The following is a 26,617-nucleotide window of genomic DNA, read 5'->3' on the forward strand; positions in this document are numbered from 1 at the left end:
CCATAACCCTGCGACCGTACTTTATCTTCCGACTGCCGAAGAAGCAAGCTACGAAACCTCCCTCCCACAGGAGGGCATCGGCTCCATCGACATGGCGACGCCAACAGCCATGAAGCACGTCGCCTCGCAGCAGGGCCGCACGCCCTCGCAACTCGCTGTCGCAACGCCTCCCGTATCTACACCCTTCTCCAACCCCGCCCATGCCGTGTTTTCACCCCGAGGGCCGCGTTCGTCGCCGCAGCAGTTTAAGAAGTCTCCTGCTTCAACGCTCATGGCGGCGCAAGCCTCCAATGCGCCCTTAAACTTCGACAGTCCATCTACAGCGGCAGCTATGGGGGCCCTTGGTATTGGTGCTGGTCTTGATATTGGCCTCGACAATGTTGGCGTTGGCCTTGGGAATCTGGGCGCCCTCGCGGAGGATGATAAGCTGAAGCGTCTGGAAACCATTATCGAGATCTTGAACGTATGTGGCCTTGCTGCTTCCAATGTGTTTCTCTGCTAACTTCTCGCAGAAAAAGAAGGGACTCGTCAGTGAAGCCGGCTTGGAACGTCTAGCGCAGCGAATAGGACTCGACTGTCTTTCAGAAGACCACACAGCACCTGACGGCCGAAAACGAAGAACCCTTGTCATAGCAGGCTCAGCCATTCAGTTGGATATTGCGTTGGACAATAATATCGTCGAAAACATCTCGCTTGCTTTTCCAGAGTCTGCTCCCTCGGTCACCAAGCACGTCGATCAAGCAAGTCAGATCCTCCTCAGAGATCTTCAACTGCTTCCAAACCAAAGCCCATTGACTAAAACCCTCGACAAATTCGCCATCAATCTAGAACGACTAGCCATTCTAGACAAGCTCAGCATCATTCCAGGACTCGACTGTCATGAGGCTCTGGCAGGCATCTATGTGAGCCTGGAGAGACTTTACCAGTGGGACGTGGCCCAACTCAGCCAGGAGCCAGGAATCAACAAGTCGCCCAGTGCGCTATCCGTTGCAGCCATGTGCACGCGGCATGGGTTCCCTATTATGCACTCGAGAGAGCGGGTGGGCTTGGCTTTGCAGTATTGGAAGACCCTACGACTTATTCAACCAACAACCGACAAACTCGCTTCATTTGCCGAAAAGCGAGAGAAGGTCTGGTCACTCTTAATTGGTTGCGCTTCTATGGGTGGCATCGGTCATCTGCCTGTGAGGGTCTCTGAGGACTGGATTTCCAAGAACGTGGTGACGGCTGAGCCGACCATGGATCCCAAGAAGCCGAGCCTGGACTGGCTAGAGCCCGATAATGTTGTTCTGCCCCCATCCGAAGAGAATAAGGACGCCGGGATGGAAATGATTCAACCAGATCTCTCAACGGCAAGGGTACCTCAGGTCATGTTTACCGTCACGTTTGACCCTCCTGTCATTCTCCCTCAAAACGACTGGATGCGGTTGCATGCACTTGCGAACGTGAACGCTCCGCCCATCTTTGGATATCCGCCCACCTTTGACAGCTTGTTCTTTCCTGTGCCTCCTGGCAGTGCTCAGGATCCCAGTGAGCTCCGGACAATCACTCGTCAGCGCGACGTCCGCGTATATGACAAGGATCAGAAGCCATTGGTCAAGTCTCACCGGAACTCGTTGTTCATCTACAAACCTATATATTCTCAGGTCGTTACCGAGATGCCCTTCTCTCACCCTCGCCAGCTTATCGACATGCTCCCCTTGCTTCGGCAATATGCTTTCATTTCAACCTTGCTCGAAAGCAGCTTTGGGTCCGAGACGAAGGAAGCTGAACCGCTACCCAAGCAAGGAAGCGCACCAACCCCTGCACCCAAACCCAATGTTGCCAGCAAAAATGAGTTGGCAGACTTTATGGACCTTTCTCCTGCAGCTCCCGAGACGTCAGCCAGTGAAGAGATCAACTTGGATGTCACTCTCTGGGTCCATCCTACTCCTCATCTGCAGGTCGTCTTCCCCTTCCGCAACTCGACGGCTAACGTCACGCTTAAGGTGCTCGAGGACGGAGTAGTGGAGGTGGCTGATGAGAACGTCATCCCTCAAGATGAAAACGCTAAGATGAAGAATAAGGAGCTGACGCGGTCGGACCTTGGCAGGGTGCTGGAGCACATGGAGGATCTCTGCAAGTGGACTGAGTGGATCCGTACACGTCTTGCTTGAGGCGAGGCAGGCGTGGCCAGAAGTTGAGGAGTCGATTATCGCGTTAGGTAGAGTTGGATGATACCCCGAGAGTCGTGATTACGCACTCATGAAATGAACGCGCGTCAAGATTGTGGGAATGCAAAGTTAATTTGACCTAGTCATTCTCAATAACTCATACGCATAGAATCAATATTGAAGAGCATGACAAACCAATGCCCTGGCCAAACTTCACCATCAAGTCAACCTCGGCTGGCATCGCCCTGGGATATAATACATTGTCTAGAGTTGATGTTGATAGTACATGAACATGGGCTATTCCTTTGCCATCTGTAGAACCACAGCTGATATGCAGACTCATGGTCAATCGTCAATCCCGGCAACACAATGCCGACTATTGAAAAGACTTGAGCACAATCGTCGCGTCTCGCTCCGGCTTGCCCTCCTCTTTAATCTTCCTGACCCAGATCAACTCGCCACTGGGGATATGGATGATGGCGCTCCCGTCACGCTGGTCCGTGACAAGAGCCTCATACTTGGGCCCTTCCAGCCCCGGCTCAAGATTCAGATGGAGCGACATTCGTGAGCCGTAGACGGCGGGATCCATCAGAGATGCGACCTCGGCGTCCTGGAAGATTAGCCGCTTGGTTTGGCCTTTCTTGTTGACAGCGTGCGTCCAGATCGACCCGAGGACTCGCACCCTCCGTACAAACTCGTCGGCCGTCCAGTCGCCCCAGTTGATCTGCCCATCAGCCTTTGTGACTTTTGGCGCGTGGACGAGCTTCCTGTCTCTGAGGTCCTCGGCCTTCCAGTCTACCCTTTGATGAGGCGGTATGTGCACGCCGTCCCGCAGACCTTGCACGAGCATCTGCGCTCCGATGGGAGCGAGGAGGCTCGTAAGCTCCTGGACGGTGCAGCCGGGTGGTATTGGGATGCCTGGGCGAGGAGTCTGGGCTAGCACGGTGCCGTGGTCAAAGGCTTTGTCGTCGAGTGTCTGGAGAGAAACTCCGGTGTTTTGATAGCCTCTTAATATGGCATGATGGATTGGTGCAGGTCCTCGAAGGCTGTGTTGTTGTTAACCACTACGCCTGTATCCATGGGATTGTTCTTGACTTACTCTGGGAGCAGAGAAGGATGCACATTGAGACCCCCATACTTGGCCGATCTCAATATCCGAGGAGGGACGAACAAGCCAAAAGAAACAGCGACGACGAGGTTCGTGGCCTCGGGTAGCTACAGAGCTACTTTCAGTCTCTTGAAGTAACAAGCCGGTTGAGGCCTTGAGCAACTCACCTCCCATTTTGTAAATGTCTCGCGCTGGTGGATCTTCAATCCCAACTCCTCTGCTAGTATTTTGCAGGGAACTAGAAGAGTGTCAGTATGTATAGGTTACATAAAGGGCTGTTGATTCACCTTCTCTGAGTGTTTTGAAGCTTCTGCCCATGCGCTTTGGGGGCAGAACCATGACATCCAGGGACTCGATCAGATCCTTGTTCCGACTATGCTCCTCGTATACGGCCTTTAATGATGCACAACTGAAGTCATCGGAGCCGCAGAAAAGGATCCGTAGAGGCTCTGATGACCTTGTCGCTGCATGAGAGTAGCATTGCCGCCATGGGAATGATTGTCGGCCGAGCAATGACCTCGACCTCGTGAGAAGACGAAGCATTATAACGTGTATCTTCCCATGAGACGAAGATATAATGTTTCTCTCCTTACAACAGTCTGTGGTGGTGAGTGTTGAATTATTACATGCATCCCTGTCAACAGTCTCGATGGTCCCAGTGAAAGAATGGATCACAGTCGCGATTGGTGCAACATCTGCTTATTTGCATCATCCGCCCAAGAAGGCACTATCATTATTCGAGTGACAAGAGCTTCAGATTATATCAATGCCGTCTAGAGAAAGCCTTGGGCATCTGCGTTATCATTATCCAAGTTTGTTGAAAACAATTCGTTGTGAATGCTGCCAATTGCACGCACACCGAAAAGATTGCGTTGTGCTCCAGGGTAGCGCCATCAACGACGAGATGCCAAGCAATCATTGGCATTCACCTCCATCTAAGGACGGCTTGCTGGTTTACGTTTATTCAAGATAGGCAAGTTTTAGCACAGATATAATCGCAAAGCGTTCAAGTTGTTGCTTTTGGAACCATTCAGTATGTTTTGCCCTCTCGTCAAATCAATCCCCCTAGTATCCAACCATGTCCTAAGCGGCTGTGTCCCTCGTCTTCTTCATTGCGTCCAAGATTCGCTGCTCGCACTTTTTACATGATCGTATATCAATAGAGTCCTTCTGAGATAATATCTTCTTCTGACACATTTCCGTTTGGTTGTTCATGACATGCTCGCACTTCTCCTCCTTTTGTTCGTAGCGGACAAGGTAATCGCAAATGTTGCAGTGATACTTGATGAAGGTAGTTGTGCACATCTCGAAGTCTTTTGGTTGCTAGAGCTCAATGATGTTGGAAGGTTGGGATTGTTCGTTGAGGATGCTGGGGATATCGAAGGGCTTGGTCTGTTGGCCGGAATAGTTGGCTACTTATATGTGGACTCTCGTTTCTTGAAATGCTGTGGCATTGCTGTGATACATGCTGGTTTAACTCGAGACGTGGTGACTTGAAGCCATAGCCAGTACGATTAACTATCAAGTTTCAAACTTTTAAATAGGCCAATGGGATAATGGTACCACACAATCTCCTGTTAGCTGGAGCTGTGTATGCCTAATTGGATATTCCTATCATGTGTGTCCTCTAAGACTCAATATCGCCTACCGCTAAGCGAGGACTGGGTGCGTATACGAGTAAGGCGAGGCAAAGACAGGAATCCCTACTACAGAGCGAGATATGTGCTGCTGTCACGGAGCTGAGACTCGGCTTGGGCCTAATTCTCCACGTAGAGTTGAGACGATGTGGCTTCAAGGGATGATATAATCATTCAACATATTAGAATAGATCATCCACAGCCTTATCGGCATCCTTCTGGATCAACTCAACCATGCCCTGAAATGCCATATTAGAACCTGACTTGCATGGAATGGGTGATCACCGACCTTGGGCATAATGGGCTTGCCATCCTCACCCTTAACATAGCGGAAGGGCATCTCGGTGCTCTCGTGCTCGTTGAACTTGAGCTCCGGAAAGTCGAGGTAGGGAATCTTGTCAACGGGCACTAAGTGGTCACTGTGAGCTTCCAAGCATAATACCATGTACCTATGGCGGTGACGAACCCCTGTCCTGCACGACGATGCGAGTCACTCGCACTGCTGTATCTGTTGTCATCTGCTTGGGTCCCAGCCTGCGACCCTCGAAGCCCTTCTTCCTGAGTTCGGATGTTCGGTCTGTGAGTCCATGTTAGGTAATGTACCACCACTGGGCAGTATTCTTGTCATTGCTACACACCTCGGGGAGGATCATCGCCTGGATGGCAGCCGTCAGTAACTCTTTCACAGTTCCCAACAGACTTGGATATAAACGTACCCAAGATGCCCCCAAACAAGAATGCGTCAAAAGCATCACCATCCTCGGGGGAGAGATCCTTGGCAGCGGCAGGATCAAGCAGACAGACGCGAGACTTGTTGGCAGCGTAGAGCTCCTCAACACCTCGCTGCTCGGCCGTGAAGGCGGGGTTGCTGGCCAGGTCGGCAGGGACCTTGAAGGTGGGAGGCAGACTAGACAGGATGAAGGAGCCGTGGGTATCCTGCGTCTCTTTGGCAATGGCGAGGTACTCGAGCTCTGACCAGGGGCCGAGCTCCGGGTCGAGATGCTCGACAATAAACGTCTTGCCTGTGGTGGCCATGGTTTTCTTTGTCTGCGCTGAGGGGTAGTAGTAGGCAGGGGTTATTCGCTTGTACACGCCGTGATAGTGGATGGTCTAGAAACGCCCGAGATGAGCTGAAAGCCTATCTTGACCTGGCTGTTTTATTGATATGGCTCTGCAAAAGAGAATTTGGTGGTGCGCTTGGTCGGCCAAGAGAGGGTTTTGGAAAAATTGCTAGCTAGAGGCAATCCAGTGAGAGATCGCCAGTGGAGGCACCGGGCTCAGGTGCCACGAGAAGTGTGTAAGTGATGCGACTCCGCAAACAGAGTCAGCCAGCAGAGAAGATGCATGATAAACAGAAAACAATACGAGTAAAACATGTATATTCATAGCTATTCTCCCTGATGCGAAATACGCACATTACGCTTGTAAAGATCCATGTCGCATCTATCCGCGGATCCATCTCCAATACTCCCTGCAGACAAACGAGGCTGCTATTGAGCACTGATTATCGGTCACAACAGGGCGCCACGCAGTCTATTGAGTATCTTGGCAGTAGAGAGCAAATAGGCCCAACACTTGCAGTAGTAAGACATCCCTATATCGCAGATCGTAGTCTTGTGGTCAACAACAACAACTCCTACGAAGGCACAAATTGGAGGCAATTGTTAGTGGAGATATCCCCACTACAAGAGCCCCTGGACGTCTCCTTTCCCGGAAGAATCGGTGCCAGAACTGGCGCCAAGCCACAAAGCCGAGCCCCAAGCCTCCTCATCAGCCGCCACTAAAGCGGAAGCTTGCTTGCCTGGTTGCAGCGCATTCGGGGCTCAATGGCCCCGTAGGTCCCATCGAAGGTAGTTTCGCAGCTGTCGTCAGGCGAGGCAGGAGGTAATCTGTAATCCGGGGTCTCGACCTGCCACCTCTCCCTTTAACCCTTTCAAGATCCCATCGTTTCAACTGCGCCAGGCCAGTTCGTCGACCAACTCTTGGTCTTTAATCTCTCTTCTTATTCTCTTCTATTTCTTTTCTTTCTCCCGTACAAGACGCAAACGCGCTCACTCCTTGATTCTGCGTCTCCTTAACACTTCCCGCGGCGTCTCCCGTCCGCAACTTCATCATGGCCTTCCTATCGATACCCTCCCCGAGGCGATGGGTTGCCCTCCTTTCCCTCTCTCTCGGGCCAATCCTGGGCGCGGCAGACGCAACACCGAATTCAGCGGCAGATTATTATGTTCGCGACCTACCTGGGCTCCCTGCGGATGGCCCTAATATCAAGATGCATGCTGGGTAAGTTGGCACGTGTCTCCGCCTCGTCCGCTCCCGCTGACGCGTTCATCCTCATCGCAGTCATATCGAAGTTACACCCGAGAGCCACGGAAATCTGTTCTTCTGGCACTTTGAGAACCAGCACATCGCCGACAAGCAGCGAACCGTCATCTGGATCAACGGCGGACCAGGATGCAGCTCCGAAGATGGCGCCATGATGGAGATTGGCCCCTATCGGCTCAAGGACAAGGAGAACCTCTACTACAACAATGGCTCCTGGGGCGAGTTTGCCAACCTCCTGTTCGTCGATAACCCTGTGGGCACTGGCTTTAGCTTGGTCGACACGAATGCCTACGTGAAAGAACTTGACGAGATGGCCGACCAGTTTATCCAATTCCTCGAGAAGTGGTTCGCCCTCTTCCCCCAGTACGATCGCGATGATGTGAGTATCTATTGGCCCTGCGGAAATGATGACTTGCTAAGACGTCGCAGATTTACATCGCTGGCGAGTCCTATGCTGGACAGCACATCCCCTATATCGCCAAAGCCATCCTCGCCCGCAACAAGAAGAATCCCAGCAAAGCCTGGAATCTCCAGGGATTGTTGATTGGAAATGGCTGGATCTCCCCCGTGGACCAGTATCCCGCCTATATCTCATTTGCTCACGAAAAGGGGATCATCGAGAAGGGCTCCGACAACGACAAGAAGCTGCAATCTGCCCTGCGAGGCTGCGAAAGAGTCATCGCTTCCAGCCCTGGCCGCGTCGACTATGGTGAATGCGAGGAAATCTTGAAGAACATCCTCGAGTTGACCCGAGATGGCAACAAGTGCATCAACATGTACGATGTGCGCCTCAAGGACACCTACCCCAGCTGTGGCATGAACTGGCCCCCGGATCTGGAGTACCTGACTCCTTATCTCGGAAGAAAGGACGTCGTCGACGCTCTGCATGTCTCCGCGATGAAGTCTACCGGGTGGACAGAGTGCAATGGAGCTGTGGGCGGTGCCTTTACTGCCAGGAAGTCGAAGCCCGCTGTTGAACTTCTGCCAGATATTCTCAAGGAGGTCCCAGTCCTCCTTTTCTCTGGAGCCGAAGACTTTATCTGCAATCATCTTGGTACTGAGGAACTTATCAGCAAGCTAGAATGGAACGGCGGCAAGGGTTTTGAGGTGACCCCTGGAAACTGGGCTCCTCGTCGGGACTGGACCTTTGAGGGCGAGACTGCCGGTTTCTGGCAGGAGGCTCGAAACTTGACCTACGTTCTGATCTACAACTCGTCTCACATGGTCCCCTTCGACCTTCCCCGCCGTAGCCGGGACATGCTGGACCGCTTCATGGGTGTCGACATTAGCAACATCGGAGGCGACCCGACCGATAGCCGCATTGACGGCGAGAAGGGTCCCGAGACCACTGTGGGTGGCGCCTCCAACAAGACTCAGTCTGCCGCCCAGGACCATCAGAAGCAGTTGGACGAGGCCAAGTGGGCGGCTTACCAGAAGTCTGGCGAGATTGTTCTTGTCATTGTCATCATCGTTGTCATCGCATGGGGCTATTTCGTCTGGCGCGAACGTCGCAAGGGAGCCGCGTACCATGCCCTTGCCAACCACGACAACACCAGTCATTCAAATGGCTTCCGAGCCAAGTCACAGCCAGGCGATCTGGAGTCGGCTGCTTTCGATGAGAGCGAGCTGGACGATCTGCACGGGTCAACGCCGGCCACTGCTACCAGCGCCAGGTTTCCCGTGAACCGTGATGACACTCGGGAGAAGTTTGTCACTAAGTATGCTGAGCCTAGTTCATAAACGGAAAGCATACTGGGTTTGGGCAGGAACATGGTCCAACATTCATTTAGCTGGCGTCGTGGTCTTTTGCATACTGAGAGGTCGGTACAGGAGTAAGGCGTTTTTTGTATAGGAAGGGAGGTAGTTGAAGTAGAAATCAAATCATATTTTTGTTGTAATCATCTAGATGGGCCGAGCTACGCCGTGAACGCCATTTCTAAAATCTAGAGCGCTCCGTAGAAAACCAGCCTTTGCCTCCTGGCTGCTTTTGTGATGCAGCCTTTGTTTGTCCTATCCCAGGTTCCCAAGAGAATCCAATCCGTGCCGTGATCAAATCTGTCAATACGCCTGCAGTGCCGCGCCGTCGTGGTAGTTCATGAAAAGAGTCTGAAGTTTACAATTGCACATCGTTGTTGAGCAGCCGGACCTCCTCGCCGGGCTTGAAGGGCGGCAGGCCGATGTAAGGGCACCCGTCGCATCGGAAAGCATCGCCGAGCGAGCAGTTGCCGCATGAGCCAACCTTGCCCTGGACGGTAAAGTCGATCTCGGCAAGGTCGTCGGTGGCCAACTTGACGCTTTCAAGCTTCTTGTCGGCCTCGGCGCGCTTCTCAGCGTCCTCCTTGGCAAGACGTTCGGCTAGGCCGCAGCTGCAGTCCTTGCAAGCGCGACGGCGTTTGCCGGCCTTGGGCTGACACTCTGGAGCTGATGGAGGGTCAGTAAGATGTGGCATGTACACTGAGAAGGAATTGACATACGAATATTGATGGGGCGCAAAAGATCTTCCTCTGTCATGAGGGTATCCTCGTCGATGAGGTCATCGTCGTCAAGGTCGTCGCTAAGATCGATGAAGCCGACACCGGCGGGGACCACAGGCTTGACCTCGACAGGCTTCTTCTTCTTCAGATTGAGGGGAACGGAACCATCCGCAAGAGGGGCAGGCTGGTTCTTCTTCTTAAGACCAAACTTCAAGGTGACGGCTCCCTCGTTGTCACCGTAGTCGGGCTTCTCGAAACCTCCCCGCGAAGCCACCAGGCCAGCCAGCACCGCTTCCTTAGACAGGGTGGACTCCTCCAGGCTGTTTCCATCCTGCGACTGCAGGCGACCGTTGGGCTTGAGGGCTTCCGTGACAGGGCCAAGAACGGCGCGGCTCATCAGAGCCAGGGACTCGCCCAGCATGGACGAGGCGTCGGCGAGGATCAGGACGAGGTCGTAGGTGGAAGGCGGCAGCTTGACCAGTCCCGCAGAGAGACGGTCAAGCATCTGGAGATCGGTAACGGAGCGGTCATAGTCGGCGAGAACAGACGAGAGGGCGGAAGAGTGGGAGGCAAGAGTGGGAGGAGCCAGAAGCAGCGTCCGCTTGGGTGGCGAGACAGACTTTGAGACGGGCATGACGAAATCGTCGCTCGGATCGATCATGAGGGTTGCGGGCGCCATTGCAAAAGAGAGAGACTGGAAGAGCTGATGGGGACAAGATGAAGACAACGAGGAGGAAGAGAAGGGAAGGGGACAGGGCGCTGGATTTGTATTGGAGTCGGTACAAGCCCTGACGACTTTTAGCCCAGGGCGTTGGTGTGAACCGGATTAGTCAATCGAAGCAGTAGCCGCGTGTGGCCCGCCGTAGATGGACTGTGCCTTTGCCCTGGCAGAAGCGGGCGATACAGTGCGGATGCGTCTCCGGATGGACGGTACTACATCGATATCAAGAGTTGCGGGGTTCACTTCTGCTTTTCCACGGACAACGAACGGAAGCCCATGATATCGATAAGGGCCCCCCCTTGTTCCGACTGCGGAGGTGCGGAGCCAGCCACAAATCGACCCTGCAGCCGTGCTTGGACGGAGTTGTACTACGGACGGAGCCAGAGATAATCATGACGGGTTGCTGATTAGACCCAATTCCTCAATTGCGTCCTCAAGAATATGCGGGATGCACTGTGTGGCTGCAAAACAACCTTAATCCTAGACCTTCACATCACTTCTCAAACCCCCTTTCAGTTCACCTCTCCCCCGGAGATGCAGGAACTCGCAATTCTCGCTTATGTAGAAATCGCCTGCTAAACCGTATGACCCAGCTCTTGCGAACCCTCGACTCCCGACCGTGCTCTGTCCTATGCCACCACTTGTGATTGCGCTGACATATCGTCCTTGGTAATCGGAAAAGATGGGGGGTGAGTGTTCCGGGCTAGTAGAGCGATGTCGGACCAATCCCGACGACGACGATTTGTCTTTCCCCGGCGCTTTCTGGCCCAAGGGGATAGGTTGCCGGTCTTGTGATCTCGTGAGCGGATTCATGCTCCGTGGCACCGATCACCCTAATTTTCCGTGCTGGACACACATGCTGCAGCTGTTGTGGGGGAGGAGGGATTTCCGGGGTCGAGCGTGCTGGGTTCTTTCAACACGTGCTTAGCAATCGCTTGTGCTTGTGAGGCTCGCCGCCGAGCAAGCACTACTGGGTTAACGTGAGAGCTATTACTGAAGCTGACCTTTGCTACTGGTGGCGAGACTGCTTGCCCCTTGTTCTAAAACTTGACTGTCTTGACCCACGCGGTTTAGCTGTGTCTCTTCGCGTCTAATAAACTACTCGTGCTTGCTCTCTAGCAGCGGGACGGACCGCAAACTACTTACCCTTAGCTTTCTAATATTTTATTTATATTTCTTTTATTTCTTATTTCTTATATATTTATTTTATCTCTAGAGTATTCTTCTTTAATATTTACTTTCTTTATGCCCGTAGCTGTTTGCTGCCTTGTTTTATCACAGAGTTCCCCTCTCTTAGACTAGTATCATCCTAAGACTTCACCACCTTAGGATGAGCAGTGATCGCAACTGCCCGCTATCGGGACGGTCACTGCGTCTTCCATCTATAGAATCTTCTCGTAGAAACACACACGCCTGTTCGTTTTGAAAACATCTTCGCCTAAGGCATTGCTCCGGTCGCGTGTCTTCCTTCTTTCTTCTTCGATCGCGAATGTGCATCTTGGTTGTGAACCCAACGCACCTTCCTCAACTTCATCTCTCCGCGCTGAGCATAAGGCATCACACCTTGTGCTTAAGGCATCTTTGAGATAAAGCAGAGGTACTTTCCTTCTCCCTCTTCACGCAAAGACACCTCCAATCTTTGCCGCGATCTCAACACGAGCTCGCCAACGACACCGGTACACACCGATACACAAGGTACGATCACTCTATATTCTCCTTCTTCTCATATTCTCCCATACTGGGCTCTCGCGGGCGTATCGCAGTGCCTCGCGAACTCTCGCGGTTCTCTTATCCCGCTCTTCGCGAGCTCGCGATCCCGCCTGCGGTTCTCCTCGTCTCGATCTCCACCATCACAGGCATACCAAGCTCTAGGCTTGACAGCCCGAGTCGCATCTCAAGGGCATATCTTAAGCTCTCTTCCTTCTCCTTCTTCTTCTTTTTCTTCTTTTTTTTTTAGTGATTCTCTTATTTCATCTCCTTGCCCGCAAGGTCGGGACGGTCGCGCAGCCCAACTTCCTCAAATCTTTCTTTTTTCACTTCCTGGCTTGTTCTACGCCTGCCTCATACTAACAACCGGCTACAGCGACTCACCTTCATTTCCGACACTGCCTTTAATCATGGCTGACTGGGGTCAAACCGATCAGGGGGGGTCGTCCCAGTGGAACACTGGAGGCCAGGACGAGTGGGACACTGGAAAGCAGGACACGTGAGTTTCTTTTCGTGGGGATGAAAGATGGCTCTTTCGCCTCTTCTAACCCTCGTAGCAACAACTTTGGCAATGACAGCGGTTTCGACAACGGCGGCTTTGCCAATGGCGATGGATTCAACAGTGGTGGCTTTGAAAACGGCGACGGTGCCGAGAATGGCCATGCCAACGACAATGACAAGTGTTTCGGCTGCGGTGAAACTGGGTATGACATGTCAAGAACCAAGTCTCTTATTTTTCTCATACTGACACTTCCAGTCACCGTCGTGCTGAGTGCCCCAACCCTCAGGAGATGGCTTGCCGCTACTGCAAGCAGCCTGGTCACATGGTGAAGGATTGCCCTGACAAGCCTCCCATGGTCTGCGAGAACTGTGGTGAAGAAGGTTTGTTTCACAATGCTCCAGGGCGTGGGCTTCGCTCACATCTGTACAGGCCACATGCGCAAGAACTGCGAGAACGCTCGCAAGATCAACCGCGACCACATTGCTGATGTCTCTCTCGAGGAGGCCTTGAACAAGATCAAGCAGGCCGTTGCTGAGAGAGACGTCGACGACGCCAAGGAGGGCGTCCAGGAGTACATCAAGGCGACCAACGGAGAGGCCACTTACCGTGATGTCCAGACCGCTCTCATTGAGAAAGACATCGGTCTCTGGCTGATTGCTTCCGAGAAGCCCCTTCTTCAGGTCTTCGCCAACATGGACCTCCAGGGAAACATTGGCAAGAAGTACACGGTCTCGTACCGCTTCACTGAGAAGGCGGACCGTCCTCGTGAGGTTGAGGGTTGGCCCAAGGACCGGGACGAACTCCTTTCTCGCCTTGACGACGCTGGAGAGGTCGTCGACAAGGGAATACCCCTGTGCAGCAACTGCAAGGAGCTTGGTCATATCTCCAAGTACTGTACCCAGGAGAAGGCGGAACGCACCGATGCTCCCAAGATTTCCTGCTACAACTGCGGCGGGGAGGGTCATCGTGTTCGTGACTGTGAGTATTGGAATCTAGTCAACTGTCGTTTTGCTGACATCTTCGGCAGGCCCTGAGCCTCGCGTTGACAAGTTTGCGTGCAAGAACTGCGGGTTAGTTGCAGGTCCGGACGTTCAACCTACTTCAATGGCTGACATACATTTAGCCAATCTGGTCACAAGGCTTCTGATTGTGAGGAGCCCCCTAACCCGGCCAATGTCGAGTGCCGCAAGTGCAATGAAGGTGCGTAAATCAGCTACCTATACTCTTTTCAACATGAACTAATCCTTGTAGTCGGTCACTTCGCCAAGGATTGTCCCCAGGGTGGTGGTCGCGCGTGCCGCAACTGTGGCGAGGAGGGCCATATGGCCAAGGAGTGCGACAAGCCTCGTGACATATCCAGCGTCACTTGCCGCAACTGCGATAAGCCGGGCCACTACAGCAGAGAGTGTCCCGAGCCCAAGGACTGTAAGTGCCTTGATAGGACATCGTCTACCAGTGGTGCTAACTAAGTTCTAGGGAGCAAGGTCCAGTGCTCAAACTGCCAGCAGATGGGCCACACAAAGGTCCGTTGCAAGGAACCTCCCGCTGACGAGATGGATGGAGGCAACTTCGGTGATGCCGACAACGACGCTGGTTGGGCTAGCGCTGGCGGCCAGACAAGCGGTGATCACAAAATCGCCGATGATGGCTGGACAGTTGCTCCAGCTGCCTCGACTGCTGACGCTTCGGTTTGGTGAATCAGCCATTCAAAAACAACAAGAATTCGGCCGACGTCCGGTCTCACGCGTTTTGGGAGTTGCACTCTACACCTAAAAGGCACCTGGGGATGTGTATGTAATGGGACAATTTCGTCCAACATTGACGATGGGAGACAAAAAGTAGGTGGCCAGAATAGTAACTGAGTGCAATCAAATCTCAATTCAATGAGGACTGGTAGTTGTCGTGACAGGGCTGCTGTATAGATCGTAGTCTAGTGCAAAGTGAACTAACGTAGTCAAGAGTAACACGCGATTGGTCCTTGGCGGCCATGAACAAGATCGTCCCGACGACCCGCACCCCGCATCATCAACCGAGGGTCCGAGGCTCGATGTGATTGAGAGCTGGATCATGAGTCTAGACCATCTCATTTTGGGTCTGGGCGTCTAGGTCGAGGCTGTTGAAACACCAAGATCTGTGTGCGACTGGTATTGAAAAGGTGGCATCAATCACAATGGCCAACCCTTGTGTCATTGTCTACCACTACTCGTACTCACCATATGCCAGACGGCTGATATGGTATTTGGCCCTACGTGGCATACCGTACAGCCAATGTGTAAGTTGGAGTTTGAGCTTATACCACATACCTTGGCTAGGTACTTATTGGTACTGACAGTGAGATAGATTCAACCTCCTTTGATGCCCCGACCGGACGTCTCCCGTCTGGGCATCTCATACCGTCGTATCCCGATCCTCGCCGTCGGTCGCGATGTCTATCTCGACACGCGGCTACAGATGCGCAAGCTCGAGGCTATGTTTCCTGAGCTGCCTCGCCTCGGCGCCACGAGCCCTGACCAAGTCGCTGTTGAGCGTCTACTGTCGAGCTTCACCAACGACACGGGCATCCTAGCCACAGCTCTACAACTCCTCCCGCAAGACCTACCTCTCCTCAAGGACCCAGCGTACTACCGCGACAGGGGCGACTTTCTCGGCTCCGAGCTCAACGCCAGTGGCATGGATGCGAAGAAGCCAGAGGCGCTCGTCGAGGTGGCCCGCGCCATCGGGTTCCTGGAGACGACTCTTCTCGCCGACGGGCGCGACTGGATCTTGGGGACCGAGAAGCCGAGCCTGGCCGACATTGAGGCCATCTGGCCGTTCCACTGGATAACAGGTCTCCCAGGCGCTCTGCCTGAGGACAGATTCTCCCCCTCAGTGTACCCGCGTGTATATGCCTGGATCCGACGGTTCCAAGGCGCCGTGTCGGCGGCCAAGAAGCGAGTGGGCGCCCCCGTGACTCTCTCCGGCGAGGAGGCAGCCAGCGAAATTCGGGCCGGGTCGTCCTGCGAGCCCGAGAAGGATGTTGAGGCTGGTGACGCGGTCGTTCTCGCGCAGGGCCTACGAAAGGGCGTGGCGGTGATGGTCTGGCCGACTGACACGGGGTCTTCGGGCCGTGACGAGGGGACGCTCACGAGTATTGACGCCGACGAGGTCGTGTACGAGACCCGAGGTGTTGAGGGCTTGGTGAGAGTTCATGCGCCGAGGCACAGGTTCAGGGTAGAGAGGGTCAGGGAGGCCAGGTTGTGAAGAGGGCGTTTGCTAGCGGGGATGGAGAATTGCTGCCGTCTTGTTGAGTCGCGAACTTGAGTTCTAGGGATCGACATGGTTGTTAAGCCGCGGGCCTTTTTGTGATTCATATCCTAGCTCTGTTGGGTGAATTAGAGTCTATGTATTGTGTTGGCAGCGAGTTCATGAATCATATATTTGCGTCTTGTTCCCCTTTGTCGGCGAACGCGGCTTTTCAACTTGGTTGGGAATCCCCTCACTTACAAGCAAACAAGCACCCAACACATAGCCAAACTTGCTTATTGACTCATAGACGCCTTTCCCAGACGTGTAGCTCCGAACGCGATAGTACTCCATGCTACTTTGTGCAGAAGTCTCGTCAACTGACACGATGCAGAGCATTCAGAGACATCTGGTCTTTTACTGCCATGGTCTAGGGTGGCCGTATCGCAAATGTGCAACACCAACAACGCATCGCGACCAGCCCCACGGTCGCGGGTCTCGGCCGGATCTGCAACAGGTACCAAAGCCTCCCAGGGGAGAGAGAGGGGAAGGTGGACGCCCTGATCCTGTTTGGCCGTTGAATGCTATTCGTGGAAAAGCGATACGTCAGAAACACAGCAGGATTACTACATGGGGACGTGCAATACCACCAAGCACTTCAGACACACACAAGGAAAGGGACCGTTCAATACTTGGCATCAGCCGGAAACAACTTGACCAAGTGTCCCATCCGAGACGGAGTCGCATATCGAATCTCGATCATGTGCCGTCGGGATCTCGATCATCCTCTAGTATCCGATCCGGCTGTGATACAGGCTCTCAGGGCGGGTACGATTCCTTGGACACAAGCGCCTAGGAACCAGCTCCGTGTTCTGAATCCGGCCTCTTTTGCCCGGTCGCCAGGCGTACAGTAGACGTCCAGTCCAGTGTTGAATGTTGTAGGTGTCAACAACTTGTGTTGATATGCAGTTGAACGTGAAACGCCATCCGTAGCTCGGCCGAGTCGACATCACGTCATGGTCTCAATTAGAGTTCAGAGACACTGGAAGCGGCTCTGCTCTAGGTTTAAAGGCTTATCAAATGGACACACGGCTTTCAAGCAATGCTCGACGACACTCGCACATACATACGCCTTATTCCCCTCGGCCGTGTCAGCTGCCATCGCCAAACGCGAGATTCGAGGCTTAATGAGACATGTCGCCATGATTTTTTGGCGATAGAACCATGCGTCATAGCCCAAGGGAGGCGGGTCTTCTCTCACGTTCGTGTGGGGCATGGGCAGGACAGAACCATGAGCCTCTAGATTGCCAATGCGGGACAATGTCTGTGTGTTTGTTGAGCCTCGAAAAACCGTAACTGAGGCGTGTAAGCAGCACCATCTCCCCATGCCTTGCCCCCCTGAGAGTTCGTGTTCACGCCATCAGTTAGTTAGTTCATGTCGCGGCTGCGGACGGAACGCTTGGGGGAAAGAAAAGCTTGGAAGTGGACGCTTAGAAATGCGAGCCAAGGGGCACGGCTTGAACGGAGATGCAAGCCGGCCAACCTGGTTCTGGGATGGACGCCGGACAAAACTGGACCGTAACGGGTGGGACATTCCTCAGACAGCCGAAAGCTTGTGACAATGGACGAGGAGAGAGGAGACAGGGAGCGAGAGATGTCTCGTCCGTCTCGTCCGTCTCCAGCATGTCCGTGTTTCTGAGCTGACGTCATGGGCCAGTCATATTGCGCTTGAACACCTGCAGGTATCAGCACAGTGCTGGACCCAAGCACGTCCTGGCCTCAAACGAGACACTGTGTGCGCTCAACGACATTTGCAAGTCCTCGCGTTTCGTTTCGTTTCTGGCCTCTCTTTGGCCGGGTGGGATCAAGTCCCCCCTCCCACCAGTTCCGGAGCCATCTGTGAAATCTCCCCGAAATCTTCAGGGTGAGATGGGACACCATCCGAGATTAGTTGCTGCTCACGCTCTGATCCCCTTCTTCTTGTAGAGGTTGCAAAACGGAGCTGGTGTCTGTCGCCGCTATGAGGCGAGGCGACTCGACTCCCTCTCAAACGCGCGCGTACACGCGATCTTTGTCCGTGACCCAGGCGGGAAATGGCCAGATTGGGGTGACGCTGTCGAGGATCCGATATGGTCCAGGGGGGATGAGTTAGCGCGCCGCCTCGATTTGTAACCTGCAAAGACTTGGACCAGTCAAGACCGAGCACCGCAGAGAAGGAGACGGGGAAGGATTCGAAGTTTTGCTGTCAAGCTGGCCACTAGCAAAGTGGTCATTTTACTTGGTGCAAGTACTGAACTCCTGTCTCCTGTACCGCATCTCGGCGGTCCCCCGGACCGGAAGAGGAGACATGGGGTTAACAAGTCGGTCAAGAGGTCGTGTCGGAGAAAGGGGCTTGCAGCAATCAAGAGCTTCTAAATCTGCTGGGTTGTGAATGAATGCGTGAGGTTGTTTGTTTGTGCGGGCGTGCGTGAGTGTGTGTGTGGTAGAGTTCAGGGGGGTGTTGCAGCAACGTCGATCTTTCGACAGCGCCTCAACTCGGTGGGTGCCGGCGGGGACCGTGAAAGGAAAGGAGGCATTGAAGGGTCGCCCGATTATTAAGAATCGTCAAGTGGTTGAGGCAGACAAAGAGGTCAGAACGAGATGTGGTGATGTGAGTTTGTGTGGAGAGAGGAAACGTGACATTTGATCCATCTCGCCTTCCAGAGCCGAAACCACGGACGGGCAAGCAAGGGACGGAAGGAAGGATTCGAGACGAGGTCACGAGCTTTTAGAAAATTGCTGCAAATTGGAACGCGGGACACGAAGGGTTTCGATGCAGTCAACCGCGCTCGAGCTCGTTCTGAAAGGTCCTGAAACAATAGTTCCCTGAAAACGGTCCTTGCTGCTGTCGTTGTCGCTGATGGTGGTGGTGATGATTGCTGGCTGTCGTGAACAATCATCCATGATTTTGACAAGGCATGGCCTTCCTTGGACTCCTGCGTCATCGCGACGTGCGCCAGGCCAATTGGGCCGAGGGGGTGGGAATGACGGTGTTGCTCCGGCTGTCGAGTCCCGCTTTTCTCTTGCATCCTGCTGGACACTGGCTCTGCAATTGCTTGAATTGGGGTGTGGAGCAAGCAAAGTGCTAGTGGCTCGTGTACCCGCACAGTGTCAATATCGTGCATTGCCAGGTATTCCGACTTGTAGATAGCAAGGTGCTTGCTTTGTTTGAGCCAGTATCAAATTCGGCACGATTGCTGGTGGCAATTAATTCAGAAGACGGATATAAATCAAACACTATGTGAGAAATATCTCTCAAGACCAGATACATGCCATAATTAGAATCGCAATGTAATCACCGATGCGTGGGGTCTTTCCAGGACATGGCGATCGTCCCTATTTCCTCTGGCACTTCTGTCCCCGTCCGGGCTCCCCTCCTTGCAACGGCCGGCGCTGATTGGCTCCCCCGACATTCGCAGAGGGGAAAGAATCGGACGACTCAACCTGCAGCACAGTACGCACAGTACACTCCATCCAGTGGCCAGTGGGTTTTGTCAGCCGCCCTAGCGCGTCGCCCTCTCAGGCTCTTCCATTTTTTTTCCTCGCTGCCCACAAACGTCATCTCTGACGTCTTTTCCCAACCTGATCCTTTCACAATCCTCGTCCATCGACGCAATCCCGCAAACAACGCCGCCCGCTTTGTCGTTCTTCGTTCGAGACGGGACGCTCCTCGCCAGGCACGAGCCGCAACTCCACTGCAGAAACGCTGTCGCAGTTGAACATCTATTTTCCCCGTATCTACTCTTTTTTTGCCCGTCCCTAATATTCTTTCCCACCCGTTGCACGCCCAGACGTGCGCGCGCGCCTCGCCTCGCCTACCTATCTACCTACGCATTGCACACTCCCACATCTCCTCCCTGGACGACTTTGACGCCGAGTGTCGAGTACGCATATATCCATCTTCGACCAGATATTTGCCTTTTCAGCAAGCGCCGCCCTGGACTCAACAACTCGTCCCAACCGGCTTAAACAATCGAGAAGCTCCAAGAGGCTTATGCGGTGCGCTGTACGTGCGCTTTTGACTGTCCACGACAACTGCAACTCTTCCCCAGTCCAGCTCCTGGACTACCTTGCCCTATAGTATCTTTGCGGTCGTAGACCGGCTGTCGCGCTGCTTTTCTACCTACCCGTCGCCTCTGACCTCATTTGACTTTTTCGTCTTCCTCCATCCTCTTCTCCTACCACCCACCCTACTCGTCAAGCTCGATCAACCTTGCCGCCTGCCCCAGATATAATACATCATCGTCATGGGGACTTCAACAACTGATGCCTCTGCTGGAGGCGAGTCGAAGTCCCCAAAGCAATCCAACAACTCTCCCCCGCGACCAGGTAAGTCCTTGACATCCCGTACCCATTGTTACTTGTCCTTTGTGTCGCATTCGCAGCAGTCAGAGCAGTGGCATTCCATGCTTTTACCTCACTGCCAACTACTCGAATGACGTATCATCGTCATCGCTCCCCGACCTCCCTCACCATCTTCACCTTCGTCCACCTCCGTCCACCTCCGTCCACCTCCGTCCACCTCCGTCATTGCCTCGCTCCTTCCTCCCTCGTCCCTAGTCATCATCGACACCATCGTTCCTCTTGGTAGTTGTCTGTACCCCTTGCTCACTCTTGCCGTCGCAGTAGATCCCTCGACCGACGCGAAGGCAACCGATCCTCCCGTGAAAGCAGAGGCTGCGTCCAATGCCGAACCAGCCAAACCACTTGCGCCTCCTCCTCGACCCGGTCAACAACAAAGCAACAACACTCCCGACTACTTCGCTGCCCAAGTCGGCGGATCCCTCAGTCTGGAGCCCAATCCATTCGAGCAGTCCTTCGGGGGCGCTCCTGAGACTCCAGGTGGAACCAAACTCCCCTCTGTCGCTGCATTGACGTCACCATCCTCTCTCCTGCCCGGAAGCAACGCAACACCGTTTAATTGGGGAGGAGGATCGTTGCGGACTGGACCTCTGAGTCCAGCGATGCTTTCTGGCCCGGCCAGTGATTATTTCGGCGATACTCATCACCTCCGAGGCGGCTTCCCTACCCCCAACGAGTCCTCTCTGAGGACTGGCCTGACGCCTGGCGGGAGCGGTTCTATGTTCCCTGCCCCCAGCCCTAACTCTCAGGCCCTTTTTGCGCAGCTCGCCAGTGGCGGAGCTACGCCCAGCACAATCGATTTTCATCGAACTGCTATAAGCGCCGCTGCCAAGCGTGAGCAAACCAACGGTCCTCCACCACGATCACAGAACCAACCCCAGCCCCCGCCTCCACCACAGCAACCTCCTTCTGTCACCTCGCAACCCCAAGATATGCCCAACGGTGCTCCCACTGTCAAGCCTGAGGCGAAACCCGCGTCGGGCCCCTTTGACCCGCACGATAACGACGCGGCGAATGGTCTGTTTATGCTGGCCCACGGTAGGAACGGTGCTCAGAACGCGAACCAATTCGCTCCCACCTCGGGCGCTCCTGTCCACGCCCATCCCGCGCCTGTCGCACCACAGAATATGAACACGTCCCCACAGATGTCGAGCGTCAATGGTGGCTCTGTCGGGTCTGGTCGTGGTGTTAGTGAGGGTAGCATCGCGTCAGATGAAAGCGAGCAGGCTAGACCCAACACGCGAGGCAAGGGCAAGAGGAACCCGCCTCCCACTAATGGCCGACGAAAGGCGGATGAGGCTCCAGCCAGGCCGCCCGCCAACAAAAAGACCAAGACCAACAACGCTGCTGCGAATGGCAACATGGACTACTCTGATGATGAAGCCAACATGAAGCACGAGGAGGGTGGCTCCAAGTCCAAGATGACAGACGAAGAGAAGCGAAAGAACTTTCTCGAGCGTAACCGGTATGCACCTCTATCCCCCTAATGGCAGTTGGAGATTGATTACTAACCTTTGGAATAGCGTTGCTGCCCTCAAGTGTCGCCAAAGGAAAAAGCAATGGCTGGCCAATCTGCAGACCAAGGTTGAGATGTTCAGCACAGAGAATGATGCTTTGACGGCGCAGATCAACCAGCTTCGAGATGAAGTTGTCAACCTGAAGACGCTGCTTCTTGCCCACAAAGACTGTCCAGTCACTCAGCAACAGGGGCTTTCAGGTAGCTACATAGCGCACATGGAGCCGTTCCCTCAGCAGATGAACCCGTACGGCATGGCAGCGCCCATCCCGAACCAACAGGTGATGGCCGGCCAGGGTGTGCAGCGTCGCTTCTCATAGAGATGCGACGGGGATTTCGGACCATGAAGCTGAGCCGAATCAACTGGAGTCTACGCCGGACTCGACGATACGACCCTTATTTGACTGGATCAGGAAGGACGTGGGTACCTCGCGCACACAGACAGGGGTAATGGTTTAACATACACATTATACAGAGGGCTGGAGGGGTTGCCGTTCCGAGAGCATGCTGGCTCACATCTTCGTTTCACCTCTTTGGACTGTACAACATTTGACGAGCGGGAACAACCAGATGGGGACCGGTGTCTGGTTTGTGCTCGGTTAGTGAACAAAGTGTTGGAGACGAGTTCACAATCTTCTTGTAAGGGGGTACCAGTGGTCTTGCATGCGCCTAGGTGACTGGCGGAGAGACCTGGGCCCTCGCAACTCTTTTAACCTGTAAGTATTCTGGCAAGGCACACGGAACGAGCACATCAAAAAGGTGTTTGGCCAGGCGGACTTTGCCTGGGGGGCGTTATGAGGAAATTGGGTCTTGGTGGACGACCACACTTGGTGTTTGGACTCGGCATTTTTGCAAGTAGCGCTAGGTAACAAAAGCTACTAGGTTCGATGAATGATAGCTGCGATATGAAAGATAACAAGTATTATTGATAGTTCAACTAAGGTGCCAACTCGTGATGTGATGTGAGTTGTCTTGGTAGTGAAGCTGTAAACAGCTGTAAGATGACAAAGCTGCCAGTTGACTTGTAAGACCAGTCTTTTGTAGCTTTTACAGCTGTGACTACGTATTGACTTAGGTCTGGGCTGACGTGCTTTTTGAACTGTTTCTGCATACCTAGGTCGTGGAGATAGACAAGGATGTTGACATGAGCATCCCATCAATTAAAAAAGGTGGCGGTCGGTGAAGAGGAATTGGGTACCTACCTCCTCTGGGTCGGCACAGAGGTGGGGCGGTAGCTGGCAGCCCTAGATAGGCTTAGCGCAGAATCTGACTGGGTAAATGATCCCTCATGTAAACAAGACGATGCGCCTCATCTATCACCACCAACGTCAACGTCGCGAGCCGGAAACACGCATCAACGAAGCCGCAGCCCGACCGAGACATCGCAAATTGCACCCAAGAGCATTTTCTGCACGTTTTACAGAGTTTATCACCTCGACCGGCACGTGCATCACGACGCGACGCGCCTGTTCAGCCTGCGCGACCGATTCGGCCGGCACAGACTCTCCACCCGGCACTAAACAGTCTTGAACTACCTTGCCTTGCCGTGACGGCCTCGCCAGCACCACCCGACGGTGACCTCGCAGCGCAGACGGTCCCGAATGCGCCACTCATGACGACCCTGGTGACGACTCGGCCGCCGCTTCAACTTATTAGCATGAGCAATCAGCCCCAACGACGAACGAGCAAGCGCCTCGCTGGTAGGTGGATGGATGACGACGACGCGCGGGGTGCAACGCGCGCTGACCTTTTTACAGCAGTGGCCGACTACGAACGCGACGATGACTTTCAGTTTGTCCGCAAGTCCAAGAGGGTCAAGACGGAGAAGGCAGAGGAGCCCGAGCCGGTCAAGAAGGCGGGGAGGGGCCGCACCACAGCAAAACAACGCGCCGCCACCAAGGCCTCGACCACCAACGGGACGATTGTCGAGGAGGAGACGAGTGTGAAGGAGACGGCACCCAAGGAGAAGGTACTGAAGGAAACCACCACGGCAGTCAAGCCTGCGACCAGGAAATCTACGAGACGAAAACTGAGTGTGGACGCGTCTGTCGAAGAGCCACCGCTCAAGGTTCCTAAGAGGCAGACCAGGAGGAGCGCGCGGGTATCGGGGGAGAAGCTTGAGGAAGAGCCTCCGCAGGCCAGGGAACCTCATCCTCAGACAAATGGCGCATCTCAGAAGCACGCTCGCCGCCCGAAATCGCCTCGCCGCCCGCCTCCAGACTGGGACAAGTCCCCCGAACCTCGCCATGCAGCGCCTGTTGAGTCAGCCAAAATCGCCCTCCCGATGAGCGACACGCCCGTCATCAACAGGAATAAGGAGATGCGAAAGAAGGGGGGCAACTCCAACAGGCGGAGCAGTCTGGGTATGCGAGGGCGGAGGGCCAGCTCACTGATCGAGAGCGGTCAGACGGCGATTCCGCACCGGGAAGTCAACACGGCGGATTTCTACAAGCATATCGAGGCAGAAGGCTTGACAGAACCTCGGCGGATGAAGCAGCTGTTGACTTGGTGTGGCGAACGCTCTCTGGCACCGAAACCTCCTCACGGAACGCCAAACTCGAATGCTATTCTAGGCGGTGAGTGACATTGCTGTGTGTTTTTTCAAGATGAAGATTGCTGACTTTCAACAGCCCGTGCAATTCAGGACCAGCTCCTCAAAGATTTCACATCCCGATCAGAGTTCTCGGACTGGTTCAGCAGAGATGAAGACGTGCCAAAGGCTCCTGTGGTCCTGAAACCCAATCCCAAAAACATTGAGCTGGACGAGAAATTGGCTCAGCTAGAGATCAACATTAAGAGGTATGTGGAAAGGAAGCTGCAAACCAAAGTCCCATGTTCTAACCATGACCAGATTACAAGAAGAAAAGAAGGCCTGGCAAGCAATAAGAAAACCACCGCCTGAACAACCACCTCTTTTCTCTGAAGAAGAAACCGGCCCAATCGTCCTCCCAGACTTTGACCTTTTAGATCCAGAAGAAGGCAAGATCAGGGGCCTATTAGCAGACGAAACAGCATCATTCAACGTTATCCGATCACAGACCGAGTCACGGTTACGAACTATTCAGTCGTCACTTGAATTCCAGGTCGACCAGCTCGCCGATAACGTCCATAAGCTCGAGCAGCGGGTCCTGGTCGCAGGAAGGGAGGCGGACAAGGTCCTCAGCATCAGCGCACTGCGTCTACGCCAACGGGAAGAGAGGGAAAAGGCCAGCGCGGGGACTAGGGATATGCCTATGATGGAGGTTCTGAGAAGCCTAGGCAACATCCTACCTGAAGGGGGTGGATGAAAAGGGGGAAATCTCTCTAACCTGAGCAATGAAGGCTTCGACGTTTGACGGTTCCCTTTTTCCCCCTCTATTCTTCAGCGTATGATATTAATGACGATATGAGATGATGCGCCTTTTCTTTTACCCTCCTCACCTTTGTTCTACGGAACTTGGCGTGTACGGATAAGATAAGCTAGATACCTATGGCCTCGGGACGGACATGGCGGTGGTTTTTTTGCTTGTTTTCTTTCACTCTGGGTTGAACCTGGGAGTTGGGCATCGCATGGAGTTTTTTTCAAGCCTCCCTGGGAGAAGGAGGAGAGGTTTTTATATTTGCGACCTCACAATACGCGGGCACAGACCGTGACTTTAGATGTTCAGCGAACCAACGAAAATCAGATTCCACATTCGCGTCTTTTTGTTTACTTTTATTCTAGTATCTCGTATGCGTTCTTGCTTTGTCAAATCTTGACTTGGTTCTAGGCTTCGAGTTATACATGATAGTTTAAACTTGTACATAATAGTAGTCTTCAACCTCTCTATCTTCCCGTAATGCTTCTTTTCCTTTACCTCAGGCGTCCAGGGGAGGCATAAAACCCATGCCACCACCCTCACCACCATCAACACTCCGGTTCCGAACGTGATCCCTCAGCATGGCGAGAATCTCGCTGTCCTTCCACCGCGCGGGGACGGGTCTGTAGGCGGGCTTGAAGTTGCCGACCGTCTGCGCCCACTCACCCGTGGGAGGGTGGCGTGTGACCTCGTCGCTCGCCGGCTTGGCGTCCTCGGAGGATGGGTTCGTCGAGGAGAGCTCCTCCTTTTGCGTGGCCCAGTAGTAAATGTCCCAGTCGTTCTCGTCGAGGAGGAGGTCGTATTGGTCGAGTAGCTTGGAGGGGAGTGTGGGGAGGTGCTTGGATGCGAATGTCGAGAGGAGGAGGTCGGACTCGAGGGTTCCGCGCTTGCGAGACTGGTCTTTATACTCTTATCAGCTTTCATGATCCTTAACCCAAGAGAAAGAGGAACATACAGACGAGACGGGCTCGCTTGGTGGCGTCGTCCTCGCCTACTCTCCGCAGAGGCTCAATCCTGAACTTTGCGCCCTGCAATTCTCCAACTCCAAGCTCAGAGGCCTGGCTAGCATCGTCCGCCCGTCGAGCGGCCGTCATCGAGAGGGGACGCATAAGGACGAAGCGGCGACCCGCAGCGGCGACGGCCGGTCGCATGGTGCGCGAGACGAGGGACGCCATGGCAACAACGACAAGAATTCAAAGAAAGAGAGAGAGAGACCTTGTGCGATTGTAAACGCGCGCAATTGAAGGTGGTAAGAGGCAAGTCGATGGGCGGAGAGACACGGAGTGGGTTTTCTGTTTCTTTTGAATCGTTGACGTCGAATATTCGGGCCCAGAGCCGAGGCCGAAGAATTGCACGCCCGAGATTGGTAAGTCAGAGCCAGAACCCGGAGCGGGTGGGTCCGGGGTATCAACCGACGGACCCGGCAGATCTTGGGATGCATCATGAGTTTACACCAAGTACTTCATGAGGAACTGTAATAGTTACAGACATGACTCCATTTATTCGTAACGAT

The 26,617-nt window shown here is 53.9% G+C and overlaps 8 protein-coding genes and 2 pseudogenes across 10 annotated transcripts, besides 2 other annotated features; 6 read left to right on the forward strand and 4 right to left on the reverse strand.

Annotated features, from left to right (window-relative positions):
- Positions 1 to 91: 91 nt before the first annotated feature.
- On the forward strand, positions 92 to 2,156 carry NCS54_00705500 (Mediator of RNA polymerase II transcription subunit 1; the record flags this gene model as incomplete). Its single annotated transcript, XM_053152493.1, has 2 exons — positions 92 to 463; positions 513 to 2,156. 2 exons carry the CDS (start codon positions 92 to 94, stop codon positions 2,154 to 2,156), a joined length of 2,016 nt encoding a protein of 671 aa, XP_053008468.1.
- Positions 2,157 to 2,529: 373 nt separating this feature from the next.
- NCS54_00705600 (Methionyl-tRNA formyltransferase) lies at positions 2,530 to 3,846 on the reverse strand (the record flags this gene model as incomplete). The annotated part of the gene is made up of 4 exons (XM_053152494.1): positions 3,549 to 3,846; positions 3,429 to 3,499; positions 3,253 to 3,368; positions 2,530 to 3,199 (listed from the first exon to the last, which is right to left on the reverse strand). Exons 1-4 carry the CDS (start codon positions 3,802 to 3,804, stop codon positions 2,530 to 2,532), a joined length of 1,113 nt encoding a protein of 370 aa, XP_053008469.1. The 5' UTR covers positions 3,805 to 3,846.
- A 1,234-nt stretch (positions 3,847 to 5,080) lies between these two features.
- Positions 5,081 to 6,008, reverse strand: NCS54_00705700 (annotated as a pseudogene). The gene is made up of 5 exons: positions 5,615 to 6,008; positions 5,537 to 5,554; positions 5,365 to 5,475; positions 5,188 to 5,306; positions 5,081 to 5,137 (listed from the first exon to the last, which is right to left on the reverse strand).
- Positions 5,081 to 6,008: a sequence feature.
- A 1,003-nt stretch (positions 6,009 to 7,011) lies between these two features.
- Positions 7,012 to 8,963, forward strand: NCS54_00705800 (Pheromone-processing carboxypeptidase KEX1; the record flags this gene model as incomplete). Its single annotated transcript, XM_053152495.1, has 3 exons — positions 7,012 to 7,181; positions 7,242 to 7,602; positions 7,653 to 8,963. The coding sequence occupies 3 exons, from the start codon at positions 7,012 to 7,014 to the stop codon at positions 8,961 to 8,963; spliced, it is 1,842 nt and encodes a 613-aa protein (XP_053008470.1).
- A 373-nt stretch (positions 8,964 to 9,336) lies between these two features.
- On the reverse strand, positions 9,337 to 10,376 carry NCS54_00705900 (Fe-S cluster assembly protein DRE2; the record flags this gene model as incomplete). Its single annotated transcript, XM_053152496.1, has 2 exons — positions 9,337 to 9,644; positions 9,698 to 10,376. The coding sequence occupies 2 exons, from the start codon at positions 10,374 to 10,376 to the stop codon at positions 9,337 to 9,339; spliced, it is 987 nt and encodes a 328-aa protein (XP_053008471.1).
- A 2,159-nt stretch (positions 10,377 to 12,535) lies between these two features.
- Positions 12,536 to 14,324, forward strand: NCS54_00706000 (uncharacterized protein; the record flags this gene model as incomplete). The annotated part of the gene is made up of 8 exons (XM_053152497.1): positions 12,536 to 12,624; positions 12,683 to 12,829; positions 12,883 to 13,007; positions 13,057 to 13,605; positions 13,655 to 13,697; positions 13,751 to 13,827; positions 13,879 to 14,052; positions 14,104 to 14,324. 8 exons carry the CDS (start codon positions 12,536 to 12,538, stop codon positions 14,322 to 14,324), a joined length of 1,425 nt encoding a protein of 474 aa, XP_053008472.1.
- Positions 14,325 to 14,797: 473 nt separating this feature from the next.
- Positions 14,798 to 15,867, forward strand: NCS54_00706100 (GST C-terminal domain-containing protein; the record flags this gene model as incomplete). The annotated part of the gene is made up of 2 exons (XM_053152498.1): positions 14,798 to 14,899; positions 14,968 to 15,867. 2 exons carry the CDS (start codon positions 14,798 to 14,800, stop codon positions 15,865 to 15,867), a joined length of 1,002 nt encoding a protein of 333 aa, XP_053008473.1.
- A 4,268-nt stretch (positions 15,868 to 20,135) lies between these two features.
- NCS54_00706200 (BZIP domain-containing protein) lies at positions 20,136 to 22,086 on the forward strand (the record flags this gene model as incomplete). The annotated part of the gene is made up of 3 exons (XM_053152499.1): positions 20,136 to 20,217; positions 20,515 to 21,715; positions 21,774 to 22,086. The coding sequence occupies 3 exons, from the start codon at positions 20,136 to 20,138 to the stop codon at positions 22,084 to 22,086; spliced, it is 1,596 nt and encodes a 531-aa protein (XP_053008474.1).
- A 1,007-nt stretch (positions 22,087 to 23,093) lies between these two features.
- NCS54_00706300 lies at positions 23,094 to 25,053 on the forward strand (annotated as a pseudogene). The gene is made up of 4 exons: positions 23,094 to 23,466; positions 23,524 to 24,342; positions 24,397 to 24,565; positions 24,618 to 25,053.
- Positions 23,094 to 25,053: a sequence feature.
- A 550-nt stretch (positions 25,054 to 25,603) lies between these two features.
- Positions 25,604 to 26,279, reverse strand: NCS54_00706400 (Succinate dehydrogenase assembly factor 2, mitochondrial; the record flags this gene model as incomplete). Its single annotated transcript, XM_053152500.1, has 2 exons — positions 25,604 to 26,004; positions 26,060 to 26,279. 2 exons carry the CDS (start codon positions 26,277 to 26,279, stop codon positions 25,604 to 25,606), a joined length of 621 nt encoding a protein of 206 aa, XP_053008475.1.
- Between the last annotated feature and the right edge of the window lie 338 nt (positions 26,280 to 26,617).

The sequence above is a fragment of the Fusarium falciforme genome, chromosome 5 (assembly GCF_026873545.1).
Source record: "Fusarium falciforme chromosome 5, complete sequence".
NCBI lineage: Eukaryota > Fungi > Ascomycota > Sordariomycetes > Hypocreales > Nectriaceae > Fusarium > Fusarium falciforme.